Source organism: Caloenas nicobarica, chromosome Z (genome assembly GCF_036013445.1).
Source record: "Caloenas nicobarica isolate bCalNic1 chromosome Z, bCalNic1.hap1, whole genome shotgun sequence".
Classification (NCBI taxonomy): Eukaryota; Metazoa; Chordata; class Aves; order Columbiformes; family Columbidae; genus Caloenas; species Caloenas nicobarica.
The window spans coordinates 37,417,880-37,442,672 of record NC_088284.1 but is presented as its reverse complement, the minus strand read 5'-3'; the positions used below and the strand labels follow the sequence as shown (position 1 = coordinate 37,442,672).

Genomic DNA, 24,793 nt, shown 5'->3' with positions numbered 1-24,793 from the left:
TCTTTTCCTAGTGAAAGAATCACAGACTATTTAATCTCTCCCAGTATAGGAGTCACCACCTACCTCTGAGTGTCCTTATCATATCTCTCTATCATTTTTCTAGGTCTATGGTACCTTCCTGAAGATAGGAGCAAAGGCATGTGTGATAAACTATTCAAAACACGACAGACCACAGGGTCATAGAGTAGCATATCCTTCTAATTCCTTCCCCAGTAACTCCTTATGTTTTCTTTTTGATGGACACTGAGCACAGATCTGGCAACGTGAAAGGGCTGTCTTCATTGAGTGCTGCAAGGACAAGTACCAGCACAGTCAAGATAGTCGCTTGTCTTAAGAGATACATCAGTGTTTGTCGCCAGTCTCCCATTGTACCTATGGGACACTGCATGAAAAACAGCAGGATGCTCCAATTCTTCCTTTTCCTACCATTCTCACAGTATCAAATTTTACAACTTCCAACCTATTAATGCTCCTAGATAGACTGCTCATTGCCACTCCAAGTGCTGGAAGGTGGCTCTTGACACCGGTCTTCTCACCAATGGCTAATCTTGCTTCTCCTGCATCATCATCTCTTTGGCTCACTTTCTGCATGAACGAGCTGATACAGAACTAGACAGCCACATTGATTTCCACTAAGCTCTTCAAGAAGTATTCCTGACAGCAACCCACTACAAGCATTAATATCACCTATCTTTCCAACGTGCAACTTAAGCGGCAAAAGAAAAGTTTTACGGTTGCTTATAGAGAGGAGGACCTAGGCCAGAGTTATTTGCCCAGAGCAGGAGGTGACAGACTCGGCTTTATGAAGGAATCATGGCTACTTAACTCACTAATCCACTTTTAACCTCAGCCTTTGGTTACTCCAAGTCACTGAGTTAATAATTTAATTCTTCTATAGTGAACAAAATGAAAAGCCACAGTAAGTCAGCAGGAAAAGAAATTAAATTGACTTTATCAGGTAAATAATTTTCTTAATACTGTACCCATTAATTATTGACTCAAGTGCATACAATCTATTCCCAGTCTTAAAAATATGTGCTTACTACAGACTAGGTAACTCAGGTAAATATGCTTCGGTCCTATATTTCAAAAAGAAATTTGAATAGGGTTCTCAAATCCTAAAAAAAAAAAAAAGAGACAATTGATCCTGGGAGGCAAATTCACTGCATTGGATCCCTAAGTCATTTTTCATTCCAAGCAAACATATACAGGCCAGTCAGCCTCACCTATGTCCCTAACAAGATCATGGAGCAGATCTTCCTGTAAGCTACGCTAAGGCACATGGAAAATAGGGAGGTGATCGGTGATAATCGACATGGTTTCACCAAGGGCAAATGGTGCCCGACAAATTTGGTGGCCTTCTACAATGAGGTTACAGCACTGGTGGACAAGGGAGGAGCAACTGATGTCATCTTCCTGGATTTGTTCAGAGCATTTGATGCTGTCCCACACAATATCCTTGTCTCTAAATTGGAGAGACATGGTTTTGATGGATGGACCACTCAGTGGATAAGGAATTGGCTGGATGGTTGCACTCAAAGAGTTCTGGTCAACAGCCTGATGTCCAAATGGAGACCAGTGATGATAGGTGTTTCTCAGGGGTCAGTATTGGGACTGGAAGTATTTAACATCTTTGTCAGTGACATAGACAGTGGGATTGAGTGCACCCTCAGCAAGTTTGCTGATGACACCAAGCTGTGTGATGCAGTCAACATGCTGGAAGGAAGGGACACCAACCAGAGGGTCCTTGACAGGCTGGATAGGTGGGCCCATGCAAATGTCATGAAGTTCAACAAGGCCAAGAATAAGGTCCTGCACAAGGGTCAAGGCAATTCCAAGCAGAAATACAGGCTGGATGGAGAACGGATTGAGGGCAGCCTGAGGAAAAGGACTTGGGAATGTTGGTTGATGAGAAGCTCAATATGAGCTGGTAATGTGTGTGTGCAGCCCAGAAAGCAAATAGTATCCTGGGCTGCATCAAAAGAAGCGTGGTCAAGGGAGGTGATTGTCCCCTTCTACTCTGCTCTTGTGAGACTCCACCTGGAGTACTGTGTCCAGCTGCGGGGACCCCAACTTAAGAAGGACATGGACCTGTTTGGTGGAGTCCAGAGGAGGGCCATGAAGATGATCAGAGGGCTGGAGCACCTCTCCTATGAAAACAGGCTGAGAGAGCTGGGGTTGTTCAGCCTGGGAAAGACAAGGCTCCAGGGAGATCTTACAGCAGCCTTCCTGTACCTAAAGGGCACCTACAAGAAAGCTGGAGAGGGACTTTTTACAAGGGCCTGTAGTGATAGGACAGGGGATAGTGGATTTAAACTGAGAGAAGGTGGATTTAGATTAGATATAAGGAAGAAATTCTTCCCCATGAGGGTGGTGAAGCACTGGAACAGGCTGCCCACAGAAGCTGTGGATGCCACATCCCTGGAGTTGTTCAAGGCCAGAGGGCTTTAAGCAATCTGGTCTGGTGGAAGTTCCCTGGTCATGGAAGGCGGATTAGACTAGATGATCTCTAAGGTCCCTTCCAACCGAAACCATTCTATGATTTTACAGCTGGAGAGCTATATCATGGCAGCTCTTCAGATCCTAGTATTATCTCCAGGAATGTAGTTTCAAAATGGACTGAGTTAATTCAAAGTATTTGAAAAGAGAGAGTGCAGAGGAGGGTGATAAAGCTGGTGAGGGGCCTGGAGTACAAGTCTAATGATGAGCGGCTGAGGGAACTGGGGCTGTTTAGCCTGGAGAAGAGGAGGCTGAGGGGAGACCTTATCGCTGTCTACAACTACCTGAAAGGAGGTTGTAGCATGGAGGGTGTTGGTCTCTTCTCCCAAGTAGCAAGTGATAGGACAAGAGGAAATGGCCTCAAGCTGTGCCAGGAGAGGTTTAGATTGGATATTAGGAAAAAATTCTTCATGGAAAGGCTTGTCAGGCATTGGAGCAGGCTGCCCTGGGAAGCAGCGGAGTCACCATTCCTGGAGGTGTTTAAAAGGCCTTTAGATGAGGTTCTTAGGGAAATGGTTTAGTGCTAGACTTAGGTTAGGTTATGGTTGGACTTGATGATCCTGAGGGTCTCTTCCAACTGAAACGATTCTATGATTCTAAAAGGTTAGGATCTGAATTTCATGTGAGATTACCATTGTTGGAGGTTTTTATGGTTTACCTTGAATTTATACCACTTATACAGAAGTGAACAACTATGTATCTCAACAGTGAATGAGATGTTAAACTATGAAAACTCAGCTTGTAAGAGCTGCTGAATGATGCTTTGCAAGCATGACTGACAATTAATGTGAGAATTACATAGAATGGAGTAAACTACCAAACTGTAAATGCTTCACAAAGTATGTGTGCTGCCTGTCACACATACTAAGCCTGGCAGAGCTGAAAGGTGTTTTATGTACAGACAAAGACACAGAGAAAATCAAATCAATTTCTAAATAGAAATCATGCAAGAAAAACAACTTCCAGCACTTTTTTGCTGGAAGTGACTAACACTAAAACTGTGACTCAGTGAGAATCTGCCTGTGAACTGCTTTTAAATTGTCAAAGTACAAAACTAAACTCAGAAATGTTGAAGCTGCCATGTTGAGATCCCCTTATCTTTGTCTCTTGCTCTATGACCTGCCTATCCATATTTTTTTTAGCAGTTCATTGCTAAAAATTTATAGACAGCATTTTGAGCACAAGCTGTAGAGAAAGCCTCCTGTCCCTTCCCAATACAATCATCTCTGCACTATGGAATAAGGGTACCTTTGTACCTTTCTCTCTGCTAACAAATCACAGAATGACAGAATAGTTGGGTTGGCAGGAACCCCTGGAGGTCACCTGGTCCAAACTCCTGCTCAAGCAGGGCCACTTAGAGCCAGTTGCTCTGGACCATTCCCAGACAGCTCTTGAGTATCTCCAATGATCATGACTCCACCACCTCTCTGGGCAATCTGTGTCACTGCTCAGCCATTCTCACAGTGAAAAAGTGTTTCCTGATGTTCAGAGGGAAGGAAACTCCTGTGTTTCAGTGTGTGCCCATTGCCTCTAGTCCTGTCACTGGGCACCACTGAGAAGAGCCTGGTGCCATCCTCTTTGCACCCCCCATGCAAGTATGTATGTATTTTTGTATTTTTTTTCTGCTCAATGGTCTAGCTTCAGCATAATCTAGTGGCAAAATCATAAATGTTCTTTTAACCCATGATTAGCATTATTTTCTAATTGATTGATTCAATTTCCCTTAAACTGAGGAAGCAATTAAACTCAGCTCTTCTTTTTGGGGACAACTGTTCTAAATATTAGGCAATAGCAAACACTACCCATGAAGTATTTACAATAAATCTTTTAGACCCTTCTTCGGAGGTCAGTCCAGATACTTAGTATGTGAAGCCCACAGCTTCAATGGAGAGATAACACCAGAGGTACTCAGCTCAAAAAAACCTGTCAAGGTTACTGGGCATGCAGAGACAAACAATCAGGCAACTAAGCAAAATAGTTAAGTGCTGAATTTTCGACCCATTGTTTTGTCAGATCACTCCTTTTTGATTCAGGCATCCAAATTCCAAATCCAGCAGGGGGCTATGAAGATGATTAGGGGCCTAGAGCACCTTTCCTATGAAGAGAGACTGAGAGAGCTGGGTCTGTTCAGCCTGGAGAAAAGAAGGCTGAGAGGGAATCTCATCAGTGTTTATAAATATCTCAATGGTGGGTGTCAAGAGGATGTGACCAGACTTCTTTCAGTGCTGCCCAACGATAGGATGAGGGGCAATGGGTACAGAATGAAGCACAGGAGGTTCCATCTAAACATGAGGAGAAACTTCTTTACTTTGAGGGTGCCAGAGCACTGGAACAGGCTGCCCAGAGAGGTTGTGGAGTCTCCTTCTCTGGAGACATTCAAGACCCGCCTGGACACATTGCTGTGCAATCTGCTCTAGGTGAACCTGCTTTAGCAGGTGGGTTGGACTAGATGATCTGCCGAGGTCCCTTCCAACCCTAACCATTCTGTGAAAACATGGTGCAAATGTTCCGTGAAATTCCACCTAAAATTAAGGGTGGGGACATAAACCCCTTTCTAATTCTGAGCCTTGCCTCATTCTCTCAAATATGCCTAATAACCAGAGATGTGCACTTCAGCACTGATAATTAAACACAACAGACCACGCAAGTCCAGAGGAGCCCTGGCAATTCACTGCTCTGAAGGATCAACGCAAACACTCATGAGTTTTGTTCTAGGTTTACCTGTGTAAACAGACTGCAAGATTAACAGCACTGCTGGAAGAGAGGCCATGCCCAGCTCTTCTCTGCCCACATATCCTACGCAGAGCTTGCCTTGTGCTTAGGCAGAAGACCCTTCCCCTGAGGGCCTGCCAGCTCCCAGGGGAGAGACACATAAGACTTCACAGGACTAAGCCTGACCAATGCCCCTTGGGTCAACATGTTTTTTTCATACTTGAAACTAAGACTGTTTACCTTCCCAATAATTTGACCTGATTTGCGGGTTTCCAGGTTCTGTGCCACCCTGTTCCAGGTTCCTCAGAAGATATGGGTTTGTTAAAATTAATTACTGGGCAACACTCTCTGACCTTTGTCCACAGAACATCAGGCAGTCCTAAGCTTAAGGGCAAGATAAACGGTTACTAATGATTACTAAATATGCTCCTCTGTCCAACGCAATACACAATCTCTTAAGAGCTAGAAGAGAACTGCTGGTCTACATACCTTTTCACAGGGGAAGGTGCAATAATTTTTGTAGTTCCTTCGTTTTCCCCATTTTTTGTAATCTGGCTCATGTTTTTAGATCCTGGAAAACAACAACAACAACAACAAAATTAAAAACAAACAAACAAACAAAACCCACTCAAACAGAACAGGCCTATAGCATATATGCTTGCATACCTCTTCAGCATAATCACCTACTGAAGACAGTGTAGCATGAGAAATAAAATGATACACAAGACATGTGGTGCATGCTCTATTTGCTAAGGGGGTATAAGAATCACACTTGTTTGTCTTATTTCTAGCTATACCACATCACAAGAAAATTTAACATGAGGCACGTTCATTACTCCTCCACATGAGACAGAGGAGTTCGAAGCTGTTGTTCTCAGAGAGATATTATGCCATTGGCACCAGAAGGGAAAGCCCTTCTCAGTTACCAATGAGAAGAGAGGTGTGAAGAAAACACAGGGTATGAAAAAGCTTGGGAATCTCCAATGTAATAACTATGGCCTCTAAAACAATCATTAAAATAGATGGTAAAGCAAGATTAATTTGTTTGTTCTAAGATACCACTTCAAGCTGATGTAGCAACACAGTGTAACACAACACTAAAATAACCTATGACCGGGAAAATAATAACTGTAAATCAATGGATTAGAAAAATAACAATGTAAATAGAGAAAAGAAAGAGTAATACTCTGACAGAGACAGGTAAGGATCAGTTTTGGTGAGTCAGAAACTTTTGTCCCATATTTGAAAGATATCTGCCTAGTTTCCAATTTCATGCCCAATACTGTTTCCATTTTGATCTTGCACTTTTCACACTGTTGGCACATAAGTCCCCACCTGAGCCATGAAAAGCAACCTGAAGAATTAGAAGATACATGCACTTTCTTTCTGACCCCCCATGTAACAGGCTTCAAAGAAACTGATTTGTGTATTCATGATTAGGAGCACTGAGGGCCAAGGGAACCTGGATATTTCATACAGGGTTAATGTCAAAGTGGCGTGATAAGATTATGCTCCACAGATGTACACAGCTCGGTATCATGAACAAAAAAAAGAACTGTCCTATTCAGCTTGCTATGTAGTTATATATTAATCAAGACACATTTGTTCCTACAGGTACTACAATTTTAGTTTCCATGCTGTGCTATTAATATTCATCAGTAATTTTTCTTCAGTTCACACATTCTCTTTCCACCTAACTGGCAATTTCAGTCATTTCTTAAAAACTGCTACCACCTCCAGAAACAGATGTTAAGTAAAACAACAAAGCAACATCACTGATGATGTACAGGACAGAATCTGGACAGGATTCTGGGCATGTTCATTGAAGATAATGAAAAAGACTGACTGAAGTCTATAAGGAAATACTAATACTGTGTCCTCTGGCCACAAGCAACTGCATCAGTGTTGTTAATCAAGTGGTACAAACTCAAAGCCTTTTTTGTTTGGCTAAAACTAAAAGGCCATATCTTAAATTAAGCTGTGGCAAGATTTGGCATTATAAGCTTTCTCCACAGTCTCAGAGAAAGTATTTCTCCGCCATTTCCTTCAATTTGCTATGCTGCCCCTTTGACACACAAAGTCTCTGGACTCTCCTCTACTTCAACACAAATACTTGAGACATCTTGTCTGCCCATCGATTGTCTCTCCTACAGGTTAAATCTGCTAGTCTTCTGCAGATGCCTCATACGCTGCAGAGGGTCAACTGGCATTAGTCGCCTTCGCTTAAGTGGCATTAGTCGCCTTCGCTCAAGCAACTCAGCCAAGCCCTTTATGTGTTTGACTTCATCACTTTCAATTATGTAGTTTACTCCTTTTCCTACTTAGTTTTTCAGACTAATGCCTGGCAGGGGATGGGAGCAGCCTGAGTCCTGTCTTGTACAATATTTGCTCCTTCAAGCTACTTTTTGTTGTTTATGCAAGCACAAGCACTAGGAAGAATTTGGAATATTTTGAAGAAGGAAATGCAGAATGGGCACAGATTCAGAGACAGAAAGGAAAGTAATTTTTTTGCATTCTCAGTGAATCCTCTATTTTATGCAATAGGAGACAACCAACTCTCCAGACTCTCTGAAGCACTGCACATTTACCCAGACAGTTATTTTCTGTTTTGAAGAATGAAACAATAGCTACACTGCCACTATGACCTGCTTGGTAAAAAGATAGAATTACTGCATTAAAAATTTTCTTGAATTAATGTGAAAATGAGAAAATTATCAGAAAAAGAATCACCGATCTCCATTAAGGCCATAAAAGACTGCTACAAAAATTCTTCCTCTGACCTCCATAGTCAAAAATCACAAATAAAGATGAGAGCACATAAGAACACATAAGAACTTTTACTAACTACAGTACTGTTCTACCAACATATACCTCTGTATGATACAGTATCCCTAATATAAAAGAATAGACTCCAGAAGAACTGTGCAAACATTAACCTCATTGCATTAACTTACCTATACCACTGTTTCTCACATGCCAAGGTAATAGCCTCTCAAAAATACCTTAGACAGCCAGAAATCTCAAACATCTCACTTGTAGCAGGTTTTCCTGGTTGTTTACCTTTTGTCAGATAAGTTACTGTCAGCATTCATTGCACTGAACTTTTCCAATGAGGCGTATGCACACACTTTGACTCCCTTTACAGCCAACTTGATGCTGATTTGTGCATTCAATTTAAATAGACTATTACACTTAAAAACTCTAGTGTTCAAAACCTCAGGAGCCTGGCAAGCTAATTAGCTTGTCATGCCTGTTTCTTATCAACTAAAGCCATGTTACTGACCTTATCTGGAAGTAGTATTTGTATTTAAACCTATTGTAACAAGAGCAGAAGACAGTGTGATCAAAAAGAAAACATATAGTAAGAGCTCATGCTTTGCACTGTGAACTAATAAGAGCCTGTAAAAATGAATGGACTTCCATATATCTCCACTAGCACAGCCTACTGTGTGATAATGTTTATTTTCCAAACTAGTTTCCCAATCTGTAACCTCAAGGGTTTGTGCACCTCATACCATGTGAGTGAAATGCAGAAGAGGTCACATCCATCCTTTTACAAAACCTGGGATTTAAAATAAATTTTGAAGTATTAAGCTCAAAGTAAATAAGTAAGTAAATAAATAAGTAAATAAAGTTACCCACAAGATTCATTTTCTAAAATTTAACTTTCAAACCAAATCTCACAACACTCTGTGAAAAAAATTGGGACTCTGAATGCGACAGACCAACAGTTCTAGCTGCTATGACTGAGGCTGGCAAAGCAAGGTAATCATAGGCATCTGCAGTAATATACGAGGTAGTCAGGACAGGAACTGTGACTGCCTGTGATTGCTTAGGAACTATTATAATACAGACAGTACTGTAATTTTAATACCCACTCCCAATTCTCCACCTGGCTTTTAAATCAGAATGGCAGCATTTATTTTACACTAGTTTATACAACTGCCCAGTGTGCAAGACAAATCCTCAGCTACCAAACAACAACAAACCCTAAGCAGTATGTTTTCCACTGCTGAATAAACTCAGCAACAGGTCTGGTCTCATCAATGTTTGTTCAGAGAGGACATTCCCGAGGAGCCTTTCGTGTGGAGCATTCATCCACGAGAATAATGAATTCTTTCACCCTATGTGCTGTCGTGAAAGCTGAACATTATCAGTCTTGCCCTAAGAGGGTAAAACAGAATAAGGAGAGATTCTGTTCGATGTTTGAGTTTGATTTACAACCAGAACAAAATGCAACTGTAATTCTCTCTCAGCTGAAACAAGGAGAATAAGCAAATGAAACAAGCTATGCGTATCTCACATGCACGACTTTACAGCACAAAATGAAAAAACCCTTCTCCAACTGAACACCAACTTGAATGCAAATCTACACACACACACACACACACACAAAATGCACTAATATAAAAACATTAATTGCACAGCCATTGAAGTTTCCTGGTCTGATTTTTCCACTAACCCTAGAACAACTGAGATATGGAACATACTAAGCAAGTGACAAGAGGGAGGTTACCACATTTTAAACCACTGTAATCTAGATTCTAAGAAAAATAATCTGCCATGCTAAAGCCAAACTGTCTGCACTGTCCATCCTGTTATAGGAATCAGTCAATGGCAGTGGCTTTTATACAAGAAAGCTAGTTTGTTCACAGTATCGTCTCCTTCAATTTCTCTCTTAAAGTACAAATATTTTTACTGAAAACATAGAAAGTAAATATTTTCTTTCATTGTCTTGGCACCAACTCGAGCTCTTAACTAAGAGTTTACCAACTGGCTGCAGTCCTAATGACTTCAGCAGGCTTTAAGGAACCAATGAGACAAAGAAACATTAGTCACTTAGCTCTGCAAATGATAGCTAACCTCTACCTTCAGGAAATAGAAAAAAAAAATATTTAAAACACATACCGTGTATAAAAAAAACATACTGTGTAACTCCTTATAACACCAGAACATGTACACAAAAAAGAAGGAACAAGGGAAAACATTTTAATGAGATGTCAGAGGCTAGAGGCTTTAGCACTTCACACACACCTCTGTGATAGAGGCAGTGCAGACTCTACAGGCTACAGCCGTGCATTGTAGTTACTGGTTCTTCTAATTGCCCCCAAAACCCTGTCGCTGCTCCGATTACTGACACCAACAGATTAAAAAAAAATAAAAAAGAAAACAAACAAGCAAAAACCAAAAAAACCAGAATGGCTAATTGAACAGGCTGTAGACAGGAAGCCTTTCATGCACTTAATTTTGCAGTCTTAAGAAAAGGAAAGAAGTAAAGCAGCGGGTGAAGAAAGACACTGAACTTCAAGAAAGTGGAAGGAAGCTACTGTATAAGAACTATTTTAGAGTAGTTATTGGAGTTCGGGTTTCGAGAGAGTAAATGGAACTCTGATTTTCATTCCAAAAAGCTAAATTGTAAGCCATAACCACTCGGATCTCACTTTAAGTGGCATTTGGCAGAAAACACCTTAAGAAAGATGTAATACATGACAACTGAAATCACCATTTAAAATGCTGAACAAGGCATATTTAATCTTATTACACCATACTAGAAACACAAATTCAAGAACAAAGGAGTAGTCATCAAGTACAACCATCAGCATAGTCTCATTATGCAAAAGGAATATTTATTTTAAGAAGAAATGTCATATTGTTCTCTCAAACATTTCAGTCAGGGAAAGTTTTAAGTAACTCATAAAACTGTTTACGCAGCAAGCACATTTCCGAGATAAAAATTATTTCCTAAAAGTAAAATCTACATTGGGTTAGTATTTTTAAACAAGTGATGCTTAAAATATATCAAACAGACTTGATTTATTGTGTGATATGGACTTTGCTATATCCAAGAATCGGTTTAGGTGAAAAGGGGTGGATTTTTCCTAGTGACATGCACAGACTGTCACGCAGTGTCTAACACGTGGAGCAGTGTTAGTCTGCCTTGAGCATCTGAAAGCCCATTTAAACGGAGAAAAAGTACTAGATGTTTATCATTGTGAATACCCAAATACAAAATGAAAAAATAAAGAGTAAAAAATATGCTCATTATATGGAAAGATGGAATTCGAATGACACAGCTCTCTTCCTTTAGCCCTTATTTTAAGTAGGAAACAAAACAAATTCATTTAACTTAAAAATCATTTGAAGTAATATACCTGCCCCAGTGTAAAATAACTGCTCACTTGGAACACACGGGCATCAATTATATTGAATTAACAGCAAAGAAACCCAGATGGGTGATACAGATTACACAAATACATATGAGTAAGATGATGAAAAAGCAGCCTTTTAAAGTAAAACAAAGTATTTAAATCCACCAAAACAACAAATACATGTTGCCCAGAGAATTCTGCATCAGGTTACATTGGCAGAACAGGCCACAGGGAGGTTTCAGTTTTCCTCACAATTCCAGTCAGAGACATCAAAAATTCAACAAGCACAACACACACCCTGCAGCAATATAGACTGATTTTCACTGCCTGTGCTACAGCAAACACTATTTTCAACTACGGGCCAAGTTTCGACTGACAAGTTTAGCTCTGAATACCCACATAATTTTCTGCATAATTGAACTAGGGATTAATGAGGTGGGAACTACCACCCTAAAAATGGGACAGCCCAGCCAGACAAAAGTCTAAGTCACTAGGTTCAAGAGTGAACAGCTTTTTGTCCTCTTAGGCACCCATTCACAACTGCAGACACAACAAAAAGATAACATAATCAGAAAGCAAAGTGATCCTTCTCTTCTTACACTTAGCTAAATAAAATAAAATTTTTAAAAAATATGTTGTAAGCTGCTTGCATATTCCAGGTGCAATACTTTTAATTACACTGCAGTTCAAAACCTGTGGCAGCTAAAGGGCAGAACACACCAGCTTTACTTCTGAGTCAAAAGTCACCATCCAGAATAAACATGGGGAGTTTCCAGATATACATGCCTGTTCTCTTGTTAAAAATGGTGACTCTGAAAAGTTTATAATGCCATACTAACCCATGATAAAGATAATCTTGCTTACATTTTGAAGTCCAGACAAGTTTTTTCTCAAACTGCTAACACACATACATGCATACTTCATGCATGAATTCGACTTAAATCTGGGTGACTGCTGGCATAGATGAAGCTAAGCATACACACGTAATCACATGTAGAACCAGAGCTTGACATTAGAAAAGCTTTTTGTCTCTATTACGAAATTTCAGGAAACATCCATTATTCTGGGCATGACTCCTGGGATTCATTAATCTTATGTGTTTCCTCTAACAGCCCTAAAAACTTGCAGCTTCCCCTGACATCTTCAGCATGTAGAACAGATTTCCAGTTCACACATCTGAGCATGTTAAAATTGCAGAGGGCATGGCACAAACTTCTTTTCCACTTAATATCAGAATAAAGGGATGCTGCCCTTGAACTGGGAAGAGGATGTAAAAGAGAAGCACCTAGGGTTAAACAGCTGGAACAATGGGATATCAACCAAGACATATGGGTATAAAATTTTTAGTGAGAGACAGGACTCTTGACAAAAACACATGTTCTCACTTCTTTTTCATATTATACATTAGACCTACAAACATGGGGTTTTATCACATTTGATCCACACCATGTCTTTTTCTTTTATGCACAAAACTGGGGTTTTTAGATCCAATTAAGGTTAGCTATAAATATTGACCTGAGGTAAAAGAAAGAATCCATTCTGAGAGATCATTTGAGGACACTGTGGCAGTTCTGAGTCACCTCTTGAAAATGAAATTAACCAAAGAAACATTTCTCCACAAGCCCAGCAGAGAAGGACTTACCTGTCTGTTGTGTTCTTTTGGGGTACGTCTTGCTGCGACTTCTTTCAATGCACTGGTCCGGCCGCGGAAGCTGCACAGAAGGGTCTCTGGTCATTTGCAAAGACGTCCTGCCACTTGAAAATGCAACAAAATAATGGGCAAACACTTGGGAAAAGGATGAAAGAAACGGAGGGTCTTTAGACTGAAAAAAATGAATAGAGTTTGGGCAGCATGTTTTGTTAGCTATTTACTTCTCATCCCAGCTCTGGCTTTCCTGTGAAGAAGCACTACCCTGACTTTTGTTTTGAATTAGTCACTGGCAGACCCACCAATGGATTGTGCCAACATCTTCTGTATTTCGCATTTTCAAGAGGAGCTAAGCAAACACAACAAAATGCTGGTTTATTTGCAATAGGCTAAGATAGTATGAGCTTTTGTAACCTCAAATATTCTAACATATGACTTTCCTAAGTAATTTGATTACTTCCTGAACTCTTCCTTTAAGTTTTCATCTCAGGAAAACACATCCTTAACATTGCTCAGTTCCAGTCAGTAAGGGGCTATTTCTCTGCCATGTGGAATGACAACCTTAGGGGCATGGAAAAGCACGTGAAAAGCAAAGCATAATAAAGTACTCTCACTAGCACAGGCACAAATGATAATAAATAGAGTAGAAGTCCTGATGCCATTTAAAGCCCAAATGATAATAAGCAGAAGTCCTGATTCCCATTTACAGTAAGGCACAATTTAAATTGTGCAATTTAAATAAGTAATTAAGTTTAAATAAATTATTTTATGCTCATTTTAATACCCCTCTCCATATGACTAAGCAGAATATAGTGTTCATAACAAAAATGTAAAACGGGCCTCATATTCCTCCCCAAAACTCCATGTTTGCTTCTGGAAACTTACTACACAAGAGAAGTAATTGTTACCTTTAAATCCCAGTTGCTTAAACACCTGCAGTTCAATGACTTAGACGTAAACAGGTATCATACCAGCAAGTGCCAAGCAACTACACAGGCACTACATTTGTAGATTTTCTAAGTTGTGCTAAAAGAATACACTAAATACTGATTGCATATTCACCAATAGCCCCATAGGGGTAGTCAGCACTGCAGAATTTTTATCTTCTCAAAATTTGTAAAAGAATTAAAGGACAAAAAAAACCCCAAAACCCTAACATTACATCACAGTAATGCTGGGGTTTGATATTCAGTTTAATGGTTTTTTTGTTCCCAAGTAAACCAGATAACACTTTAGCTCAACTTTTAAGTTTGTCAACCATGCCGGTCTTGCAATTTTTATAAGTAGTTTTAACAAATCATCTGGGGATAAGACCTTCCACTCACATTAACACCTCCTCATGTTAACCAGAGCATCTGATCTTAAGACAAGTGCTTTCCTGAAACCTGCCTGCCACCTAATGAGAAGCACCTAGAAGATTAAAAAAAAAAAAAAGCCAGAATATGTTATTATTGTTCCTACACAGGCACAGTCAATGGTGGGATTATTCTTTGTGCTTTGAGCTAAAGATATATATAGATACACAACACTGTCACTGCTTTTGATGATACAACAGGGACTAAAACAAAGAGGGAAGACAAACAAAGCTGATAGATAAGCAAAGCAAAGATTCTTGAAGCATGTGAAAATGCTGATACTGCTGTTCTGAATTCCACGAAGTGTTCACATGTCAATCACCAATTGATTATCACTATTTATCATTAGCACTGTATAATCAATATGGTGCAACTAGATATCACAACCTACATGTACTAGAACATCCACTCAGGTCATGGGGAGTCCTCAAGTATCACTACAGCGAAACACAGAACACTTCATACTAGAAGAGCAATACATACTTTCATGTTTTCTAGACAAAATTAACATTATAAACACAGCTGTCTGTAGTGACCATCATCTCAACAAGGCAAGCCATATCACAGATTCACCCTTGAAACTTATTAAAAAAGGAAGATGAATATAAATGCACCACTAGCAGGAATAACTCAAACATAGTTAACTGCTTCATGCTATTTTTTTTTAATTGGAAGGTTGTGCTAAGTACATAGCTTTCTCCTCCCCAGCACCAGTGCCCTGCTCCAGTCGGCTGAAATGGTCCAACAGAGGAAACTCTCATCCCCAGTACTCTGGCAGGAACCCATCAAACTCCTCTCCATTTTCACAGATGGGGTGTGGGGGACTACGGTGGGTCCGTGGATTCCTTGACGGAGGGCATGGGAACAGAGATCAGCCTTGAAGATATTAAGGTCTACCCGTGAGAAAGATGGGAGTAAAGCAGTAGCCAGAGATATTAAGATGTACCCCTGGGAGAGAAGGGATGTACTTGTGAGAGAGAAGGAAGTAGAAGAGTAACATTGATGACAGGAAAATTAGCCAATGGGATGTTACTCTTGTAACTTGTAACCAATAGTGAAGAGACACATGAATTGGTAAAACTGTATAAAAATGCACTTGTGGCGATAAATGGTATCTACTACTTTCATCCTGGAAGAACTTGGTCTATGTCGTTTGTCCGTCTCAACCGCGACAATGGAGTGGATCAGGATCTAACTAGAAACTCAAAAGGCAGTACTATCATTCCCCTATCACATACACTAAGGAGAAGCAGGATCATGCCAGATAATGTGATAAGCCGAATAATCTGTGTTATTATTAAATACATTGGTAAAGACGAGACAGAAACACACCAGTGATCCTTCCTTATAAGCAAGATCTTGCATCCAAGGGTAACAGGCAGTTGACTATGAATTGTGATTGACTGAGGACAAGTGCTACTGTTGCACAGTGCCATTAGTACCTACCACAGATATTAACTCTAATCCCAGAGCTGCTCGAGGAATTGGGTATTATGGTCTTCTTGCTTTTGGAGAAGTGTTTCAAAGAGGCAGTGACAAGGAACTGCCTAACTAATGACTGTCAGCCTTACTCATCATGATCCGTGTATTTCCTGAGTGATGGTAGAAATACAGACAGGAAGAAGAGACAGACAGACAGGCCAAAACTAAACCTAAACAAACCTGGTATACTTGCAGGCCATGAAAAAAACCTCTAGAATTTGCCTTCAATAGTAAATAGGGACTTTTCACCCATCAGCTTCAAAACAACTACAAAATATTTAAAACTATTTTTATGCCCACTTGACCAACAGGGAAAATGAAAATGGAAAAAGAGGCCTGGCTTTCAGATGTGGTTTTGATTTGCTGCTTTCCACCCTCCCTTTCAGGTTCACTGAATACACAACTCTAAAGCAAGTCTAAAAATCATACCATAAATGATTTGGCTCAAAATCATCCAGTCAATGTGACAGAATTGGATTTATAACAGTGGTCACCAATTTCCAAATCAAGTGCCTTACTCACTAGACAAAGACTCTGTCATTTCAACAGACTTAAAAACATGAAGTCTCAATAAAACTCAGTTAAAACTATCAGATTTCTGACATCTTACAGTTTTAACTACATCTTATATCCTGCTAGTCCTTTGTGGCACAGCAGCCAGAGGATCTTAAATCCACTCTCTCTGCCACATCTTCCTCTGTATAACAGTATTAACTGCCCTTTATGTCACACTGTCTGCTTGGTTAACTCAGGCTAAAATCGAGATTAAGTGCCTCCTATACACCCTTACTCTGAAGTTTACTGCCTCTGCCAAGACTTGCAGCCTTTAACGACACATCCAGTTTTGACGGTTCCCTTCTCACTTTACTTCTGCCCCCATGGTTATTCTTGAATAACAGCACTGTACCAGCAACACTGCTACAGGATTAGACATAACCATTTGGATCAAGAGCCCTTGCTGTAGCTCATTTGCAGCCGTAAAGGGCATCACAGTTACAGACTTCATGGAAGTCTTCGCACCAATCCTTTGCTAATTCCCAGAAGAAAGGCAGCAGCCAACGTGCCTCCTTGCTTTGGTATTCCTCAGTTGCCAGGAAAAACCCTTTAGGACATTAACATAATTTCAGGACTTGTAAGGAGATTTTGACTTTGAGCATTGCCAAGCCTGCTCTCATGTTCGCTACGGGCTACAGCAGGCCCTAGTCGACTCTAAGGATGCAGAGAATGCAAAGTAACTCACATTTGTCCCAAAACTGCCAGACTCCCAAAGGGAATCTGTTAAAATAGCCTCGATTCACGCTTTGTCAGCAGAACTGCTCTGAGTCATAGTCTGGGTGGGGTTTTTCCTTCATTGTAAGAGAAAAGATGGAATAAAGAAGGAATTAGTTGAAGTTTAACCAACGAAATAAACTCACCTGTACCGATGTTTATAACCTATGGATCCAAACTTGCTGAATTTTCTTGACAGAGAGTTTGATTCATTCTCTGGCACTCTATGTAGTTTGAAAAATAAAACAAAAAAATAAGTTACATAGATAGGTCTCAACTACAGTCCCCTTCCCAAGAAAATTAAAGAGAAATACAAACTTTAGGTTCCAAAAAACCAACTTTCTGCTAGTCCCTCTTCATCCCTACCTCCAGGCAGACTGTTATGGGATTGAGCGCTCCACAAAACCACACGTTTATGCCCTTCTCTTTTGACTACACACATCTTTATTTCAAGGTCTACTGTAAACTGTTGGCAACAGCAGCCTTTTGCTTAGTATTTCACAGGAGTGGGCAAAAACATCATGCCACAGTAATGAGACTGCAAGAGGGATTCTGAGCTTACTCAATTACAGCTCTGCTAAAGCCAGGCCCAAGCAACCCATTGACCAGTTCCTAGCTAGATACCTTTGCACATTACTGCTAGTGTTTTTGTGACAGTTAAAATAAACTGTTTTGAGATGTGTAATATTGGAAACATTTTACACACTTCAATAAGTAAGCAAAACCTTATGGAAAGTCAGTGGGTCTTTCTATCAAAAAAGAAAATCTCTGTGCATTGTAGGAGATAGTAATGTCTGAAATCCAAAGGCCTCACTCCAGTCAACGCTGATACAGAAAATGTGATGGTTAAATACATAAAAATATATATGGCAGCTTAAATCTTGCCATATACATTTGTGGATATTTCTGTTAAAGCCTACTTTATGCAACCTGAGATACTATTTTTAAAAGAATTCTAAAACAAAAGAAACCACCAAACTACTCAATTTTAAAATCATTTCACATCATTGTAAGAAGGAGGAAGGCAAAGGCTTTTAAGAACATTCTATAACCAAGAGCAAAAATGTGTTTCCAGGCAGCAAGCCTGTGTTACACCACTCTGTACATATAAACAAGGTTCTTTCTCGATATGGTCTCCCTCCTTTTGGTAATGAGACCACAACTTCTGCATCACTCACCTGAAAAACATATGATGTTCTACACAGCATTTCCAGATATGTTTGCATGTAGTCTTGTCATGTGCTTCAAAAAAGAAGGAAGTTTCATTGCACTGAAAAAAAATCAATATTGTTATGAAGGATTGCACCAGTGAAGTGAATCTTCAGGTACTGAACTCAAGAACCATCTCGTATGCATGTATATAAAAAAAGAAGTAAGCATGAAGAAAAGCAGGTTCTATAAGTCTATAGAATTCTTCATTTAAAAGAGGTTTTCTTTTTTGTTTCTCATTGCCTGAAAATAATAAATAATTATTTAAAGAATCAATTCCTTAGATAAAGAAAAACAAAAGAGAAAGGAGATTATTGAAACACTTCTGTTTCTTCACTCTTGTTCACAGATACCAGCTTTTTTCCTATTTTAAAAGCATAAAGTTTTTTCAAATAATGTTTCTGATGTTTTCTGAAACCGCACCTCAGATGTCAAGCAAAAATATATTCCCAAGGCTCTATTTAACAGTATGCAAAACAGCAAGAATAAGTGAAAGAAATAAACTTGAGATTTGTGATGAGCTAATATAAGGCAACAACACAGAGAAAATTCACAAAACATATGTAGAGAAGAACCAAGGTAAATCTGGAAATAAAAAAATGTGAGAGGAAGGGAAGACTGAGGAAAAAAAAAAGAAGACGACAAAACCTAGCTAATTTCAGAATTATTCAAAATACTAGGAAAAAGGTCAAAAGGTAAAAACCATAAAATCTACCTTAAAATCTCTTAAGGGAGACAACAAAAAAAGAATACTCAAAGCTTAAAAACTAATCACTGGAAACTGGCAGTCAGTACAGTAGACATGAGAAACAGGCAGGAAGGATGAAAGAGAGGTCAGACATACACAAATTACAAAATACTTGCAACAGGCAAGATGAAGCAACAGCTACACCACACTTCCAACAACCTAAACATTCAAATATGGTCATGTAAAATACAATTCCGTATATCTATCACTCAATAAACTTCAGTGCTCAGTTTTGTATCTGTGATTTGCACAAAGAATGAGTAGTCCCACTGACTCCAGTGTGAATCATCAGCGTCCTATGGTACGATCTGTAAGAAAACTGAGTCCTAAAACCATTTCTCCAATATGTCAGTAACAGAGGGGGTATGATTCATACCACTTTCGGCAGCTGATTTTAGGAAATGGATGCGCTTGCATTAGTCATACTTGTGTAGTGCCAGACATACATAGGTAAAGAGTTCTGGCAAGTTCCTCCTACTCATCTTTTAAAGAAGAATGGTGACCTGCAAGCACCTTGCAAACTATGAACTAATTCAATATGTTCTCCAGAATTCAAAATTTCACCTCTAACAAAAAAAAAACCAGTTATATTTCTATTAATAGCTGTCAGTCAGCCTCACAAAATCACAAATTACCTGCTTAAGCAGACTTTCCTCCACCTTGAAACAAATATCAGTAAAAAAGACAGAACCTGTGATTAGAACAATTGAGATTTCATTCCCTTAAAAAAAAAAAAAAAAAGAGAGAGACATACACACGGGCTTATTTTCTCACATGGCTTATTTTAGTTCGTGTAATGGCTGGTTGGAACAGCCCCATGAAATATCCAAGGAAGGGTAAACATCGTCTAGCCTTCTCTAGAAAGCACATTTTCCTCTCTAGGGCATCACAGCAAGAAAGAGGAGTACAGTACGATACACAGCCACTAAGAATGCTGAAAACTAGGATTTATCTGAGATTGCTATGTATAGCATTAAATGATTATATAGTACAGGGCTGTCAAACTCATTTTCAACAGGAGCCACATTAGCCTGGCGCTTGCCTTCAAAGGGTCGAATGTAATTGTAGGACTGTATAAATCTAGGACTGGATAAATGTAACTGTAACAGGGGCGGAGAGAAGCCAGGGGTGTTTCAGCTTTGTTTGAAAAAGACTTTTTAAAATAAGGTATTTCTATAACATATCTTATTATTAGCCCAGTTCGAATACCACTGGAATTCAGAGAAAGATTCTCATCAAGGAGAAAGTTCTACTTGAATTCTACTTGTCCATTTTTTCTTATTTTGTAAGTTAACATTAAAGCAATCACTACTGATTCCATCATTTGAAGGCATTATTTTCTAAGGTGAAAGAAAGTTCATCTCAGCTGGTAAGGAAAAAATGTTGATGATTAACTAAGTACTGAAACATCTATACTTAGTATGCAGCAATCAAAGGCACTCAGGAAACAACTCTATAGATCAAATTTATCAACAAGTTATGGAATTCAAATGTGGAAAATTAAACAGCTGCCTAAAAAACAGTGGATAGACCAACAAGATTTCTGATTACACACTGAAGTCTATTTATTTGAATTTGAAGGAAAAGCACATGTCTGAAAACTACTGCCTCAGAATGGATGCCTGTAATAAGTTAAATAGCAGTTAAAAGAGGGAGAAAGCAAGCCTAAAACATTCATTTACAAGATACTTCGCCAACACAGAGGAGACAATTCATAATTCTTCTACCATTTTTCATTTCTTTTTGTGAAGGATTCAGTAATTACTGCAACTAAGTCCAACATGACACTGCGCACAGCACATCTAGGTTTCGGACTTCCTTCACTTAATTTTTAAGACTATTTAAGGCTTTCAAGAGTATTGTGATTAAACTCACAATTTATAAATGCATATATAAAAATTAAGCAGTACTAGAGGTAGTAATATCTTCCACGTTTAATCTTTTTGTTTGCTGTAAAGGAATAGATTTGTATAGGTAAAGCAAAGAGGACCTTACCTGTTAACACCATGAACTTTTGTTGCCATTAAAAGGTAATATTTTTAGCATCTTGAACAATTTTATTTTCTTACAGGTACTGACAGTTGGGGTTTTTTAAATTATTATTCTTATATACCTGAACCAAAAGAAACAAAGACCTATTGTAGTTTTACTACTGCTTCCAGAGCGGTCCTGGTCTTCTGCACACTCTGGAGATCTCCCCTCTCCCTACAACCAGCTTTAGTGTTCATTCCTTCAGGAAGGCAGTTGTGTTCACCAAACAAGCAAGCAGAAAAATGCTCATATTTGTGTGGCAATTTTTGATCACAGCTGTGACTTGCACCATCAAGGTGGGGGGCGGGCAGGACAACACAGCTAGAGGCTGCAAAAGGACAGGCATAACCCTTGCAGTGGTACCTAGTTGTTGAGCTATTGGATTATCTTCTCTTACTCTGGGAAAAGGCAAGATGCTAAAAAACTATGAGGACAAATATAAAATATTCCTCTCATTTCAAATGCTTTAAAAGTTTGTCCTGCAGTCTCCAAAACATGCTAAAGCTCATACTGCCATAGCCTCACCACCATTTTCACCCAACGGAGGAGAGATAAGACTAGCACAGGTGATGCATAGAATCACAGAATCATTTCAGTTGGAAGAGAACCCCAGGATCATCAAGTCCAACCATAACCTAACCTAACTCTAGCATTAAACCATGTCCCTAAGAACCTCATCTAAAGACTTTTTAAACACCTCCAGGGATGGTGACTCTGCTGCTTCCCTGGCCAGCCTGTTCCAATGCCTGATAACCCTTTCCGTGAAGAATTTTTTCCTAATATGCAATCTAAACCTCTCCTGACACAACTTGAGGCCATTTCCTCTTGTTCTATCACTTGCTACTTGGGAGAAGAGACCAACACCCTCCATGCTACAACCTCCTTTCAGGTAGTTGTAGAGAGCGATAAGGTCTCTCCTCAGCATTCTCTTCTTCAGGCTAAACAGCCCCAGTTCCCTCAACCGCTCCCCATAAGACTTGTGCTCCAGATCCTTCACCAGCTTCATCGCCCTCCTCTGCACTCTCTGCAGCACCTCAGTGTCTTTCTTATGATGAGGGGCCCAAAACTGATCACAGTATTCAAGGTGGGGCCTCACCCGCGCCGAGTACAGTGGCACAATCACTTCTCTAGTCCTGCTGGCCACACTATTTCTGATACAAGCCAGGATGCTGTTGGCCTTTTTGGCCACCTGGGCACACTGCTGACTCATGTTCAGCAGCTGTCAGTCAACACCCCCAGATCCCTCTCTGCCAGGCAGCTTTCCAGCCACTCTTCCCAGAGCCTGTAGCACTGTCTGGGGTTGTTATGTCTCCAGTGCAGGACACGGCACTTGGCCTTGTTAAACCTCATACAATTGGCCTCAGCCCAACATTCCACCCTGTCCAGATCCCTCTGTATGGGCTTCCCACCCCTCAGCAGATCAACACTCCCACCCAATTTGGTGTTGTCTGCAAACTTACTGAGGGTGCACTCAATCCTTTCATCCAGATCATTGATAAAGAGATTAAACAGAACCCGCCCCAATACTGAGCCCTGAGGAACACCACTTGTGACCACGAACTGGATTTGGCTCCATTCACCACAACTCTTTGGGCCCAGCCATCCAGCTGGTTCTTTATCCATTGCGGAGTACACCCGTCCAGGCCATGTGCTGCCAGCTTGTCCAGGAGAATGTTGTGGGATGTGGTGTCAAAGGCTTTACTGAAGTCTAAGTATACAACATCCACAGCCTTTCCCTCATCTACTAGTTGGGTCAGCTTGTCATAGCAGGAGATCAGGTTGGTCAAACAGGACCTGCCTTTCATAAACCCATGTTGGCTGGGCCTGATCACTTGGCTGTCTCATATGTGCCATGTGATGTTACTCAAGATCATCTGTTCCATGACCTTCTCCAGCATCAAGGTTAGACTGACAGGTCTGTAGTTCCCCAGATCCTCCTTCCGGCCCTTCTTGTAGATGGGCATCACGTTAGCCAGCCTCCAGTCAGATGCAGATAGCTTGACTATACTACCAAGTTATAAATAGATGGGCATTCAAACATGTAGCTACAGCCCTTATCTATTTTATGCTGCCCTTCAAATCAGCGGGAAGACTGATCTGGCAGGGCCTTTGAGATCTCCACTAAATAGCTGGTAATTGGTACAGCACTCCACCTTAACTCCCCCACGCTTAACTGAAAGACTGAAAGTGTGTTATTAATGCCTTCAAAGGAGACAAGTCAGAGAGGTCATTGCTCTACCTAACCACAAAACGACTCTGGAGCTGCTGGAGCTGATGTACTAGCTCAGGAGTGCCCACACTACCCTTCCAAACAGCTCCCGGCTTGCTTGGCTGTGGCAGCACAATTACGCAGCTTTCAAGCTCAGAGCTGCTTTGTGCCCAGTTAGCTCAGTGCCTATGCAAGGCAAGCTCAGGTCCACCTGGAAGAGAAGACACAAACTTAAAATGAAAGTTCTTCCCTCTGGGGGCCATAAGATCCCTTGTTTGTGAAGTTCATGGATTTCTCCAAAGATAAGAGGGCCACAGGCAGTAGACTTAACATCTGTTCCATGGAGCACTGCCCCCATCCACAGATCAAAAACATTTTGAAAACCTATGATTCAGAGCGGGCTTTAGCTGCCATAATTTATGACAAGACATGTTCCCACCAATCCAGGCTCTAGAAAATTAACAAGAAAAACCCAAAACCACAGTAGGAAGCCTGCCTGCACACAGACCACTCTTCCCAGTTGCACTGAATATTAATATAGGATAAGGAACAATCTTGCCCCATTACAGAGCACACTGAATGCACATGTAATACACATGCATGTACATGTAACAGAAATATTAACACTAGCTCTGAAGCAACTGCTTCCCAACATTATTTTTTGCCAGGTTAGGCACATACCTTGATACTACCAGTTGTTAACTCCAGTAGGAAATATGCTGTCTTTATATATTTACATAATGCATACCAATCATAACTTATGTAACAGACAATGTATTATCATTGGTTACACAAGGTCAGTCTTTGAGAACATTACACAAGTCAGGAATTAAAATTACTAGCTATGCCAGTTTGCATGAAGCATGTCAAGATTGAAACAAATATATCTCAGCCTCATACTATACCAATTTAAAAAAAGACTAAAGAAGAACTTACAAAATGCTGACAGTAACACAGTGGCAATGAATTTAAGTTTAAGCAGGAATCTTAATCCTAGTTCTCCTTCCAAAATGTTCATTACTGAAGATTTTGCTATCAAGCCTTGAACCAAGCTTAGAATCCTTCTAACATGGCTAAGAATGCTGTTAAGAAAAGCCAAGAAAACCCCCAACCAACTAAAACAATCCAAAACTGTTCTATATGACATATTAACACTGCTTGCTCATCTCCACCCTCCACTACCATTCTGCCTTAAATGGGTGCAAATGCAAATTATACAAAAGTCATTTGTACTTCTTAAGCCATAATAAAAGTATCAAAATGCTATTTTTGTCTGGAATTCAAATCTAAGCTAAATTGGACTGTAGAATGGGAGGAACATCTCTCCAAAACCTTTTAAACTTCTCAAGAAACTGCAAGAGGAACAAACAAAATTTAAAATTCTTGCCTCGAACTTGTAACTCAATATGGAATATAGTGTGTGACAGGAAGGGGTACAGCTGAACCACCTTATTAATGTAATTATTTTTCAAACTTCTGACA

General features: G+C 40.0%; 1 protein-coding gene across 1 annotated transcript in view; it reads right to left on the bottom strand.

Annotated features, from left to right (window-relative positions):
* The window catches only part of EPB41L4A (erythrocyte membrane protein band 4.1 like 4A), a 135,855-nt gene that overhangs the window by 31,503 nt on the left and 79,559 nt on the right, over positions 1 to 24,793 (bottom strand). The window contains exons 10-13 of the mRNA XM_065655949.1: positions 18,293 to 18,384; positions 17,261 to 17,338; positions 13,003 to 13,115; positions 5,701 to 5,782 (exon numbers count right to left, since the gene is read on the bottom strand). Coding sequence (XP_065512021.1) covers positions 5,701 to 5,782; positions 13,003 to 13,115; positions 17,261 to 17,338; positions 18,293 to 18,384 — 365 coding nt within the window. The remainder of the gene's footprint in view (positions 1 to 5,700; positions 5,783 to 13,002; positions 13,116 to 17,260; positions 17,339 to 18,292; positions 18,385 to 24,793) is intronic.